This window comes from Acanthaster planci, linkage group LG20, assembly GCF_054643075.1.
Source record: "Acanthaster planci isolate LZ-2023a linkage group LG20, COTS_SCS, whole genome shotgun sequence".
In the NCBI taxonomy this organism is placed as follows: Eukaryota; Metazoa; Echinodermata; class Asteroidea; order Valvatida; family Acanthasteridae; genus Acanthaster; species Acanthaster planci.
Genome location: NC_141796.1, coordinates 9,436,141 through 9,450,645, shown reverse-complemented (window position 1 = coordinate 9,450,645; position 14,505 = coordinate 9,436,141). Strand labels below are relative to the sequence as shown.

General features: G+C 46.5%; 1 protein-coding gene across 2 annotated transcripts in view; it reads right to left on the bottom strand.

Moving 5' to 3' along the window:
* Window positions 1-1,237: 1,237 nt before the first annotated feature.
* LOC110975036 (CD9 antigen-like) overlaps window positions 1,238-14,505 on the bottom strand; it is a 33,912-nt gene continuing 20,644 nt past the window's right edge. For both annotated transcript variants that reach the window (XM_022227127.2, XM_022227128.2), the window contains exons 2-7: window positions 10,750-10,950; window positions 9,759-9,855; window positions 9,113-9,192; window positions 8,447-8,590; window positions 7,933-8,016; window positions 1,238-4,997 (exon numbers count right to left, since the gene is read on the bottom strand). In XM_022227127.2, the coding sequence (XP_022082819.1) occupies window positions 4,920-4,997; window positions 7,933-8,016; window positions 8,447-8,590; window positions 9,113-9,192; window positions 9,759-9,855; window positions 10,750-10,950 (684 nt within the window). In that variant the 3' untranslated portion in view covers window positions 1,238-4,919. The remainder of the gene's footprint in view (window positions 4,998-7,932; window positions 8,017-8,446; window positions 8,591-9,112; window positions 9,193-9,758; window positions 9,856-10,749; window positions 10,951-14,505) is intronic.

Here is a 14,505-nt window from a genome sequence, read left to right as displayed (position 1 = left end):
TGAATGCTTTTGCAACATTTTCATTTTGGTTTCCCCCTGTCAAATTCTTTTCAATGGAGGTCTTGTCTTTAAAATTATGTCCCCTGACTTTTAAAAGAAAACGCGTGAAGGAAGAATTCCAAGTTGCAGATTTCTCATTGGCTAGAAAAAGTTTGCATGCCTGCCGTCTAGACCAATCGCGTGACAGAACTTTATCCAAACAGCGCATGCGCGCTGACTTAACCAAGTGAGTGTTGTTTGGTTGTGTACACTAAAACGTTTATATTTATCTTTTAACCAGGGAAAGTAAGACGAGAGAGTTGGCCTAGTGGAGAGGCACGTGGGATCTCTAAACTAGAAGTTGCGGGTTCGAATCCCGGAATAGTGAAGGGTGCTTTTTACTTCTTTTTCAGCTGTGCTTGGTTGCATAAAAAGAGTAAAATCTTCATTTTATTTTATTTTATCTAGTTAGCTAGACGACGCTCCGTGGGACTCCTCCCTGGTGCAGGTTGCCCTGACCGGGACTCGAACCGCGACCCTCTGCGTTCCGCACCGAGGCCTCTGACGACTTTCTAATCTGGGTCCCCAATAAGAGAAGTTCTTCTGGTATATTTATCTAAAAGACTCAACGGGAGAAACTGAAAACCTTGGAACAAACCTCGGTCTTAGGGAAGTTCTGCATCATGTCATCTGACTACCGGCGATCCCGACGTCGTCGTTCGAATTCCAAAAACCATGAATTATCGGATCGTACTTTGGAAGTTTATTGTTGGATTCTCGTTATGGTTCGGATCGATATTTGGGTCTAAGAAGGTAAGTTTGTTCGAAGCCATCCAAAGGTCTATAGGTAGGCCTAAAGCACTTAAATTCTAAGGAAGTTGAGGAATTGTTGCGGGCTCTGTTGCACACAAGTACGGTGCTCGGACGACCAAAATTTGTAGGAAATCGGGCAAAGACTCTGTATTTATGTGGAATCATTCTTAACAGATCGGCGCGCTACAGCAAAAAATCCACGATCTCTGCGGGTTTCGGAATCTGTGGAAGTTTGCGGCAATATGACACCTATTCTGTAGTTCACTAGATGAATTTCAGCAGTCGAAGGTCGAAATAACATTTGGGTTATAATTTAACAAATTTATATTTTGCCTATAGGCCTATCTCACTATGAGTATTCGTAAAGGAGTCATTTTGGTTGCGACGTGTTCACCTACATGCATTTCTAAACTTCAAATTAACGATTTCACATCACACAAATCCATTTCTGATGCATGTATTCAGAATCGCAATAATTTAATTGGTACTAGAAACTGGACAAGGGCATCTTTACAATGTGCACGGACATAGTTGGCAAGATACGACATATGGTTCACAAATACATCGACTATGTGTACAACGCAACACTCGTCCATTCACGACTAGTCTGCTTCTTGAAACGCACCAGCGCCCTCTACTGACCCACATCGGACAAAAAGGTTGGAAGCAAATTTCTTATCAAATATTGTTGTAAGTTGGGCTTACAAATGAAACTGAGAATGAATGAACTTTACAAAAATATGCGCCATCTTATGGGCGGCCATCGTTTTCTCATTGATTCGACAACAGCTTGCAACGGATAAATATGCAGTAGCATGTTCTTGCACAGTTACATAGCTGTTTCATCAAATGGCCATCCGTGGCCTACTACCCACCCCTAGACCTTTGATGTGGAAAGATCTATGCGTGATTATATAATGTTCCTTTTCAGAGAATAAACATAGATATACTACAGAAATATTTGTTCTGGCTTTGAAGAAATATGGCACTCTCCAATTCACTGCGATAGACACCTGTGTTAGCATCACAGTTGACTAAGGCGGACACACATTTAATACATAAAATTGCACCAGGTTTGCTTGCATCCAACACCTGAACTCCCAAATTCGGACCTTAGGGCCATGGAAACCAGTTTTGGGCCATGGGAGCCAGTTCTGGACGTAGAGCACGGAACTATAACTTTGGCTGGTAAAATGTAAATTCTTTGCTACACCAAAGCATGTCATATTGGCCAATAAATCTCTCGTGTTCAGGCTGATGGGTCCAAGTAACCTGGAGCTCTGTTGCCTAAAATCTACTCAATCCGTTTACACTACACGATATAAAAACATTAAAGTTACAAAAATACACCCAATTCCATAAATACAACGGGACCAATACTGAATAACAGTGGTACGTACATTAATTTCTGGTTGTTTTATAAAATTCTTTCTTGCGAGCCTACAGCCAGGCGATTCAACAAGGAACACCCTTTATAGAATTTTTTAATTTGCAAAACTTTCTTTGGGCAAAATTATCAACTGATATCTGGGCATTTTTCCAGTGAACATGCGCTAGATGGCTTCAAATTGTGAACGGTCCGCCCAAATTGAATTCTCACAGACCAAGTCACACATTTGAGAGAGAATCTGTGTTGGCAACAGTAAAGATTCAAACTAAACTTTATACGCGGTTTGTTTGTCTGTTTTTATCTGTTTGGTAGTAGTTCACTGAACGATAGCACTGTCTGACCAGATAAATCCGTCAAGTTTTACATATGAATGTTTGGGCTTCGGGCTGTCAGTAATATGTCTATGAGAAGTGACTCAGCTGCAAGCCAGCAACATCCGTACGGTCGTGTGTTACAAACAACCGTAGCCAGGGCCTTGCGAAGCAGCCTACGAAGTCAACTGCCGGTGAAGTGTGCTCCACTCATGGCCCTCAATAAATTGATACTGTTCCCAAACTGACAGACTGGAAAATGCCGTAACATTTTAAACGTCGTAAAATTTGTCGTTAAACATGCGTACTGTATGGGATATCAACAAATCGAAGTACCGAAATATTTGACTGAGAAATTCCATTTTTATCGACAGCATTTCATGCTTGGCAGAGTTCATTGGTGATTCATACAAATTATTACTGTCTGCAGAGAGCAGTGGAGGGGGGGGCAGGATAAGGGCGGTGAAAGGGGGGGGGTTGATTGCAGATGGATACAGACTTACCCAAATAGACAAAAATCAGTTCTCCGTTACTGTACATTCAACTATTACAAGGTGGCTCTGTCGTCGTGGTTTAGTGCAGTGGAGTTCAGCAAGCCTGGCGGCGGTGCAGAAAAGGTTTACGCGTATCGGAGAGTGGCTTTATCACCGAGTCCGAGGGAGAGAAATGGTCCTGTGCGGTTGCTTCAAGCTCGGTATCCGCTTGGTGACATTACACGCATGCTGCTGTGGTCTTTCCCAAGAGCGCATATGGCCTCCTTCTCCATGGCAACCTGACTCTCTAAAAACTGGGAACGTGATCGTCTGCCCACTGAGACACAAAATGTGACATTTAAATATTCTACTCTCATCTTGGGGGTTGCTCTATATCCTACAGTCATTTAATCCAAAGAGCACATTCTTAAAAAATATACTACAAACTACCAGTCTTTTTTCTTACAGTACTACAGATATCAAGTAAAATCCATTACAGTTAGGAGTACATTTACATGTTCAATATACAAAGATGAAAACTTTTGACCAAAGATCGTATAGCGCCGCAGGCGCAAGATGGATAACTCTGCCCAAAAGATGTAATTACCGTGGGCGCCATTTGAGCCAGCGATACGCCTGCGCAGTTTACAGTAGTGCCTGGGCGCAGGCTCACCAGGTGTACATGCCTGCCGGTGCCGTTCTACGTGTATTCACGGTGAAGTTCGCCATCTTGCGCCACTTCTCGGCGCTATACGATCTTTGCGTTTAACAGCTATTCTTAAATAGTATAAACTGTGATCAAAATGGGCTCAGATGGGCTGTGGCTTACTTTGAGATTATACGGGCAGAATCCAGGAAAACCTCTGAACTTTCGAAATAATAAACGGACCATGTAACAATAGTTCAAACAGACATTTGTTTAAGCCTGTTGCAAGTATCAAACGGTATAAACTCTTCTTTCAGTGATACATGAGCAAGTTACTGTGATCTGGAAGCTGTATCTAAATCAGATCTTTTATGGCTGTGGCTTATGTTTCTGATTCAGATTTTGCTATAGTGAGTGGCCATAGCCGCAGATGACATTGGGACTATGCTACTGTAGATCAGTAAGCATTAAGCAAAGCAGTGCGTGAAGAAGTCAGAGTACCAGACCAGAGATCACTTCTTTCCACTAAAAAAGGTCTGCTATTAATTTCAATGTTCCCTCATGAAAATAATCTCCCGAAGTTGAATCCTAATCACAATGTAAACCACAGCTCCTGACAGAATAACGTACATTGTACCATTTAAGAGAACGAAATAAAAATTGCCAGTTTGTGACCAGCAAAAACTAATGAAAGAAGACACCACATACTGATGTACATGTATATATACAAAATCTAGCTAACAGGGTTGGAGTGTCATTTGTTTATCCAAATAAACGGCATTCCTGGAAAACAAAGGCTAGATTATTCTGATGAACTGCAGGGTTTTTATGTACAAGGACATCACATAGAGGACTTGGGAGAGTTGAGAATACCACTACAGGTCGCTGAGTCAAAATAAGAAAACAAGATCAATAAAAACCTGGAGACATATGTTTGAGTGCTACCTTTTGTTTGGCATGATGAACAAGGACTGAACAATTTTCATGTACCAGTGGGCTTGTTTAGTAACGTGCCGCTTCCCTTCGGGTTAGGGGCAGGTGTTTTTCAGACATTTCCAGAAATTGTTAAGAACACGAATTTCCTTTTGGTATCAACTGACAGCTTGACTAAATGATCAACAAGCCATCGTTTTTAAAAATGCTGTTATATGTAAAATTCCAATCCATTCAACGGATTGACTATAAAAAAAAACCACTTTCTTTAGTTCATCAGAAGATTAAAAAAGTCCAACTTGACACCCCTGTGGCATTTGAATGGCAATATCAAGTGTACCCCCTGGCATGGGAATGGCATGGGCTTCTGGTGTCTAGAGAGGATAGGACTTCTCCCTGTCGGCCCTCCTGATGGCGCAGCACAGGCAGAGTGAGAACAGCATGCCCAGGAGCTATGGCGAGCAGAAAGGGGCAAAATAAACGTCTCTAAATGTTAGACGCACGACAATAGCATTTATAAACCACAGAGTGATCATTCACCCATGATCGGACACACTTCCACTCGACTGCATTTCGTCTATACAGACCAGTCTGGACGCGGGATTCTCGGATCTAGAACTGTCGTATTGCAATTTTGTAGTGCGGCATTCTCGTAAGACGATACTGGTACACAGAAATATCTTGCAAGCAAACTTGAATCCTTAACCCCTTCGCTCCGGGAGACGGCAAGAGCCGTGGCTTTGTGTGAGGATTAGTGCATACCACACATACAGTCTATTCACCATGCACCTGCGGTTTCCATGTGGGCCTGCTGTTGGACAGAGCTTTGCATACTGGGCATACCACAGCCCAGCAGTCACCGTCAAAAGAATCCCGGCGCGAAGGGGTTACTGCTGATTGGTTAAAATCCGCGGCAACAAAAGTGTGATGGTCCATATGTTCTAACTTCCTGTACAGTGCTGCTATACTCTACCCCGACACAAAACACGAAGTCAAAAGTCACGCATCTGCCGCCATGCATACTCATTAAGTTCCAGTGTTTTCTCGAGTACAGAATGTACATTCTGTCATTATACTGCAAATAAGATTCCCTTGAAACTAAATTTGTTATCAAGCGCTTGTGGAACAAAAATAATGTAGTATGTCTGTACCCCACATGGTTACAAACACTTTCCATCTCCCACCTGCACCCATCTCCCACCTGCACCCATCTCCCACCTGCACCCATCTCCCACCTGCACCCATCTCCCACCTGCACCCATCTTCCACCTGCACCCATCTCCCACCTGCACCCATCTCCCACCTGCATCCATCTCCCACCTGCACCCATCTCCCACCTGCACCCATCTCCCACCTGCTTCCATCTCCCACCTGCATCCATCTTCCACCTGCCCCCATCTCCCACCTGCACCCATCTCCCACCTGCACCCATCTTCCACCTGCACCCATCTCCCACCTGCATCCATCTTCCACCTGCACCCATCTCCCACCTGCACCCATCTTCCACCTGCACCCATCTTCCACTTGCACCCATCTCCCACCTGCACCCATCTTCCACCTGCACCCATCTCCCACCTGCACCCATCTTCCACCTGCACCCATCTCCCACCTGCACCCATCTTCCACCTGCACCCATCTCCCACCTGCACCCATCTTCCACCTGCATCCATCTCCCACCTGCACCCATCTCCCACCTGCACCCATCTCCCACCTGCATCCATCTTCCACCTGCACCCATCTCCCACCTGCACCCATCTTCCACCAGCACCCATCTCCCACCTGCACCCATCTCCCACCTGCATCCATCTTCCACCTGCACCCATCTCCCACCTGCACCCATCTTCCACCTGCACCCATCTTCCACCAGCACCCATCTCCCACCTGCACCCATCTCCCACCTGCACCCATCTCCCACCTGCACCCATCTTCCACCTGCACCCATCTCCCACCTGCACCCATCTTCCACCTGCATCCATCTCCCACCTGCACCCATCTTCCACCTGCACCCATCTCCCACCTGCACCCATCTTCCACCAGCACCCATCTCCCACCTGCACCCATCTCCCACCTGCACCCATCTTCCACCTGCACCCATCTCCCACCTGCACCCATCTCCCACCTGCACCCATCTCCCACCTGCACCCATCTCCCACCTGAACCCATCTTCCACCTGCACCCATCTCCCACCTGCACCCATCTTCCACCAGCACCCATCTCCCACCTGCACCCATCTCCCACCTGCATCCATCTTCCACCTGCACCCATCTCCCACCTGCACCCATCTTCCACCTGCACCCATCTTCCACCAGCACCCATCTCCCACCTGCACCCATCTCCCACCTGCACCCATCTTCCACCTGCACCCATCTCCCACCTGCACCCATCTTCCACCTGCATCCATCTCCCACCTGCACCCATCTTCCACCTGCACCCATCTCCCACCTGCACCCATCTTCCACCAGCACCCATCTCCCACCTGCACCCATCTTCCACCTGCACCCATCTCCCACCTGCACCCATCTCCCACCTGCATCCATCTCCCACCTGCATCCATCTTCCACCTGCACCCATCTCCCACCTGCACCCATCTCCCACCTGCACCCATCTTCCACCTGAACCCATCTCCCACCTCCATCCATCTTCCCCCTGCACCCATCTTCCCCCTGCACCCATCTTCCACCTGCACCCATCTTCCACCTGCATCCATCTTCCCCCTGCACCCATCTTCCACCTGAACCCATCTCCCACCTGAACCCATCTTCCCCCTGCACCCATCTTCCACCTGCACCCATCTTCCACCTGCATCCATCTTCCCCCTGCACCCATCTTCCACCTGCACCCATCTCCCACCTGCACCCATCTTCCCCCTGCACCCATCTTCCCCTGCACCCATCTTCCCCCTGCACCCATCTCCCACCTGCACCCATCTTCCACCTGCACCCATCTTCCACCTGCACCCATCTCCCACCTGCACCCATCTTCCACCTGCACCCATCTCCCACCTGCACCCATCTTCCCCCTGCACCTATCTTCCACCTGCACCCATCTCCCACCTGCATCCATCTTCCCCCTGCACCCATCTTCCCCCTGCACCCATCTTCCACCTGCACCCATCTCCCACCTGCACCCATCTTCCACCTGCACCCATCTTCCACTAGCACCCATCAAGATGATAATATTGTTACATCCCAAACAATGGGACTTGGAAGCAAATAAGCACTATGCACTGACTTTTAGCTTGGCTGAACATTTCATAGCCATGTAGTGTGAGTAGGCAAAAGAGGCATATGGCCCACACAAAACATTCTGTCACTGTTTGACAATCGACTGGTTGCATTCACCACACATATTTCAATGATCTTGACTCGTAAAAAGTTCATTCCTTACCTGTACGGCTCCTATGCCGATGGCAAGTCCAGCCACGAGGACCGCATTGTCTTCCAGCATCTTGAACAGAGCCGAGGTGCACCCCTGCCCAAGACAGAAGGAAACACCCACAATGATGACCACTCGAAAGAAACTAACATCAAGGGAGGTTGAAACGACAGCAAGGGGTGTGACTGGGTGAAAGTGGGAAGGGCCAAGAGCACTTTCCCCTACTACTATTATCAAGCATTTCTGGAAACCAAGGATTCCTTAAAATACCCTAGGAACTGTAGCTTCAAGATAAGCATGAAGAGTCCTGCAGAAAGGAGATGTTTCCAAGCAGTCACAGTTAAAAGAAGCGGGAGGAAAACCCTGGAAGAATATTCCGGGTAAAAAAACTATGGAATCGGCGAGGGATTGTAAACACCTAGTCCCCATCACGGACCAGGCCCGGGATCCAACCGGGGCCGCAGAGGCGCAAAGACCCAGCCAATCTGGGACTCCCTCTCCGTGGAGGTGGCCTGTGTATACTTACTTCATTGTAGACCGTCAAGAGGGTTATTGGGAAGGATATGCCCTCCGTGCAGCCTTCAGTTTCTCCCCTGCAACAGGAGTCGGGCAGTCGGCCGTAGGCAGAGTCTTCCCAGTCATTGGGACCCACCGCTCCGCAACACTTCAGCTTCATATCAGAAAAACAAGTCATAACATCATCATTTGCGATCTGACCAATTACACTCGTCACATTTCACAGGGCAGTCAAACCGACACTGAGCCGGTCCAGTATTTCAACAAGGTAGGGTTACTTCAGAACAAATCAAGTGTGCAAGTCCGTGCCTGAACACACTGACAGGGCTGACCTCAATCCCCCCCCCCCATTGCTGTCAAGATGCCGCATCCACACTCTGTGCCGAAGTCACTTCCTTTGCATTTGGCACAGCTGCGTACGCAACATCTCGACTGGGCCTTACCGGTACACGTAGCCATACTGAATTTCAGTTGACCCATCGAGGATTGCCTGGCCACATCACTACCACTTAACACAGGGCTCAAAGCCTTTTTGAGAAGTTGTCGCATCAAGATTGCATCACTAGGCTTCTTGGTGGCAGGTAGGGGGGTGGAAGAATTTCATGACATTTTGGGCTGAAGTTTCCGAGAGATAAGGTCTACACCGACCATCTAGGAAACCTGAATGTACATGTACCTGCTGTTGCATGTTATCCACCGCTTTGACGATCACTTGATTATCTTCCTGGTAAGCTTCCCGAATTGTGCTGAGTATGCCTGTATACACACAGGAAAACAGAGACTAAACTTACACCTGCAAACAATTGACTGTTCTTTTCAGAGATGACGATATCTTGTGGCATTATTAAATGAATTTTACATAACACACTTGTCTAGCACAGGGTACAGATACATTTACGCTTCAATAATAATTTGAGGATTGTTACTGTCTCGCTTCTGCTACATTCACTATGCTTCAAGTTCTCCCATTTGTAAAAGTAGCACCTGCTATCCTGTTTCCTACAAAATTTGTATCCCACTTCTGCCACCAATTGCATTCATGAGTTACGCCAGACTTTCTTACCACGCACAACAAGCATGGGTGGAAAGAAAAATCTTGAGCCACGGTGGTCCCTTCATTTGCTTCAACATGCCTGTGGATTTATTCCTAGCAGTTGAGAATCAGCACCAAGATTCGTTCATGTGATTCATAACAATACACAAATGACAGCCAGTGCTTCCACACAGGGACAACATTTGGAAATCCCACTTCTGCCACCGTCGCCCACTGCTGCCCTACAGCAGCTGGTTTTCGCTTATCTTGCGCATGTCTGAATGCCTACCTTTTTCCACAATGCTTTTGAGTTGCTCCCTGTTGAGATAGCACCAGATCCCACCGCCAACCTCAGCTACGCAGATCAGCAGCAAGAAAGTGAAGAACTGAGCCAAGACAAATAGCGGGGAACCAATAATCAGGAAGTCCACTTTCATGTATAATGAATAACCACTTACTCATTCAAGAGTCTGATATTCTGGACAGCCACCTATTTCATGCAATTCAAATTTGGCTAGAGAAAAAATGATAAGCCATTTTCAGTTAAAAAGTGAATCATCCCTTTCAACGGGATTCAACCTACATCCCAGCTAAACACGTCAGAATGCAATTGAGGTGGGAAAGTTGTTTTCAACTGTTGAAATTGTCAACATTACAAGCAGGGTATAATGAGATCAATTTGCTAAATTTGGAGTTAACATGTTGCACCTGTCAATCAATTCCCTTTAGGCTTTTGCTGTTTGAGTAACACCACCTCTCCTCTAAACGTATAACTGGCCCTTTTCCAAAACTTGGCTTCGTATCTGATGTGGCTCTATCTCCAGTTCTACCACCAGCTTCAAATGTCCACTGGAGTAACCCAGCCTGAATACTCCACAGCTCTGGTTTCATGTTGGCACACTGAGCTGGATGATGTCACCTGAGAGACTGAAATTTATGACACTGTGGCCTGAAGGTGGACCCTCAAACAATCAAACAAGCTATTAAGGGATGGTAGTCGGGTGCTTGCCCAGAGGCCTTGTTCGGGCCTGAAACAAACCCAGCATTGTTTAGGAAAAGCCTGATACATGTATCAGCTCTTTGGCTGAAAACCGGCCTCCCTGTGAGATTGAAGAAATCCCCAATCATTCCTAAGTTGTCATGGTGACATGCAATACAAAGCAGGGCCAGCAAAATGCAAGTGGCACCCAGTGACCATCTTTGTGAAGGGCGCCCTCTTCAGTTCAGGTGCAGAGACCGATAAGGGGATGAGAAAGCCCCTCCCTCCCCTGGCCACCTACCATGCCCAGGAGGACGGTGTTCTCCATGCAGGCCCCGCAGCACCCCAGGAAGCCCACCAGCATCATCAGCCCGCCGACGCCGATGATGACATAGACAGCGATGTAGTATTCCTTCAAGTCACCCGACGCCGTCGCGTACTGCTGGACACTGGGCTCAAAGCACAGCCACAGGCCCACACCAAGAAGGGCACAACCGCACAGCTGCAGAGAAGTTGAAAAAAATGATATCACACGCTACAAATAGATATGATGACATCACATTCTATAAATAGATCAAAGGGCGTCATATGATAGATCAAATGTCATCAGTCTTGGGCAGGTACAAAGCCAATAATGTCACATATTACAAGTACATTACAAATCTAGGATGTCATGAATTCTTGTTTAAATGTCAGTGGTAAGCAGGCAGTGCATGCATTGTGTACATAAATCAGGCGAGAGAGGAGAAAAAATGACATATCCGAGAAACAATCACCAGAGGTTATGAGAGTCCCACAGCGGGCGTAGGGTCTATGGTAAGCATTAATTTGTCATCTGCCAAAGGCATCCCTTAAAATATTCATTTCTTGTGCTCTGGGTACCAAGCACCAACTTTTATCAGCAAAACACCTTGATGGAGATCTCATCAGTTTCCCAATTGTTCATAATATCCGAATACCCAGGAATATCCTGATGAAACAAAAACCCCCAAATAAGAAAAAATCCTGACAAATCTCACCCCCGACAAATGAACCGATTCGGAAATGATATCCTGGTTCAGAGTCACAGATTTTTTCATGGGTCCACTTGAACTTGGGGCCCAATGGGCTAATAATACAATACCTTTAACAGAATACTTCCCAATCTCACAAGAGATTATTCTTTTCTCCACTGCATGTATCTGTTTACACAGAAGGTGCCACTCAACCTCTCCCCTACACCAGTAGTATGTTTTACATTCCAGGAATTCATGGTCCTGATAACTTCAGAGGAGAGTCCTTCTAAGGCAGCTGTGGTGAATGCTGTAGGCCTATGCACAGCTACTATATTTAATGTCCTTGTTGAGGGGTGGACAGTAGGAGCTTGGGTAGGGAAGATAATTAAGGTTCTTTTTTGGGGGGGGGGTGGGGGACAAATCCTACACTGCTGAGAATTACTGTCCATTAGGCGATGGACATTTTGAGCCCGGCAATTAAACCACTGCAGGACATGCCCAAGAGGCAGACAGAAATGGATGTCACACAGAAATCAATGCTGATTTTGTGCACATTCAAACGAAGACTACAGGTTATCAGTGCATGCCGCATCGGGGCCATCTGACGCACGGACCAGAGTGTGGCTTTCACAGGTAAGTATCACAGTGCCCTAAACAGGTCATGTGCTGGGACCATCACCTTCAAAGGTACTATACTTTTCAAACAAGACTGACAGATTGACCAACGGGTCAAATGGAGCGCAAGGTGCAACTTGCCAATCTGTCGCTCACTTGAGGGTTTCCTCATAGGAGATCTTGAACAGAGCTGTACATCTAGAAGAACAATATAATGAAGTTGTTTTAATTGAGTTAACGTGTAAACATCATGTACATATATGACACATGTTAATGTACGATGGAGTAATTCGACCATTTTGTGAATTTGGAGTACTTTCATGGGGATGGGAGTTTTAGTTGACTTTCAGAGCCAAGCCCTTGGTTTGGTGACTAGTCCCTGCATGAACAAGTACAGCACCTGCGTGCCAAGGCAAGAGAATGCTTATATAGAAATCTACAATCCAATATGTCATCACCAGCCCACAGCCATGCCAGACATCGATTAACAAACAAATATCCGAGGTGGTCCCTGATGAGCCTCCCATCAGCCAATCAAGACTAGGGAAAGCCAGGCTATGGAGTGACCCCTGCCAACCTTGGCTTGCCTGGGCCTAGCCCCACCAAAAGACCTGTGCTTGATGACACTCAAGGGGGGGGAGAGAACAGACCATAGACTTGCCAACAAGTGCAGCTGCTGACCTCTTCTCCGCACACTCATGGGTACTTGAAATTTGAAAATTTCTGTGTGGACTTCATAACCCTTGGCTGGCCAGAACGATAGGGAAAACTGCACCAATTAGACTTGCCCGAGTCTGCTACACGTACTTGTCAGTAAACCAAAGATATCCTTTCAGTTTCACTGACAGGTGACCTCTAGAACTTGGCCAGAGATTCGAGACCTTCTCAGGATTCCTCATTGCACACATGCCATGTTCAAACAATTTCAAACTGTTCATACGCCCTTGGATCCAAACCAAACCTTCCCTCAATACATATAGACCCATGTCTCCAGTTTACGGAGCTACCAAGTTCCTTTAAAGTACCAATATCAGGGATCCCTTTAAAATGCCGACCTTCATAAAATTAGCATTGGACAGACCACAGGATATCCTTTGAGAGAATAAAAAAAACAAAAAAAACAACTAAACATCATTTCCACAGACACAACTCCACAATTGCTTTGATTACAGTAAATGTTTATCATGTAGGAAACCAGTTTAAAGCCAAGCTGTGTTTTTTTCTTGGGTGGAGAGTACTCTATTTAGTTGTTGCTTTCTTTTTTTTTTTTCAAAACACTTGGGTGAAAAGTGAAACTTTCAATACGTGACTGTGAAACCATTTTGAAGGGAAATCCAGAGCTTTGTCATACAGGGGCTCATAGGAACACACAGTATTTTATTGTAATTTGTTGATTGACAAAAGGAAGTGAATGTACAGCCACAATCAATGGATACATGTTTGTCAGTCAGTGCGAACTGTGACAATGTGAGAGGAGCAACTCTGTTGACTGGGCACGTACACGGCTGAGCATACCTTGTGTGCAAGTGCCCCTGAAGAAGGTCTCTCAAGGGGTGCAGGAACGGATTGTCTAACATGTAGGCCCTACATAATATCTCCGGCATGGTACAAGATTAGGCTGATGTGTAAAACTTACAAACTACAGAGAAAACACATCCTACATTTTTAGAACCGGGATCTTGACGTACACGTAAAAAGGGAGGTTGTTTATTTGGATTCCTTTTTCCTGGTCTGTTTTAAGACACAGTGGAATTCTGAAATCCTCCTCCGTTTTCTCCAGTTTCCTTTGGTCACAATCAAATATGCATACAGGCACGCACAGTGACTGAAATTCCCTTTGATCGTATTCCGCGCCGGGAGACACATGACAGACACAGTACATGCGGGTCTCACACTTGAACGAACTGTACGCTGTCAAGAACAGAATGCAAGCACTGCATCTGCATGTACCAGCGGATCAGAGGGGCAAATCACAAGACCAGAGTGTGTACCCACAGAGTGTGCGCGCCAACAACAACATTTTCATTTACAACCAACAGATCTGGGCCAGAGCGGAACTTGAGTGCAATTGCTGGGGGCGGATCGGGGGGGGGAGGGGATGAGGGACGCATGCCCCTCCTTTTTTTACACCAAACAGAATAATAAATAAACAGAAAAGGAGAAAAAGAGGGAGGTAGGGAGAAGGGAAAAAGAGGGGTCATACTGCAAACACTGAGGCGTCTGCCTGAAATTGCACCACAGAGAGCACCTAGAAGCCAAAATGGCCCCGGAACCCATGCCGTAAGGGCTTCACTCTACATGCTCGTGGGCATTTTAGTTTACCACTGCTGCTTTAGTTCACACCCCCCCCCTTGGATAATCCAGGATCACACCCCCTCTCCCTTTAGGAAAATCTTAGGGTCTGCTGATGATTGCTTTAAGTTGTACCCTTTCCACTGGATTTCACA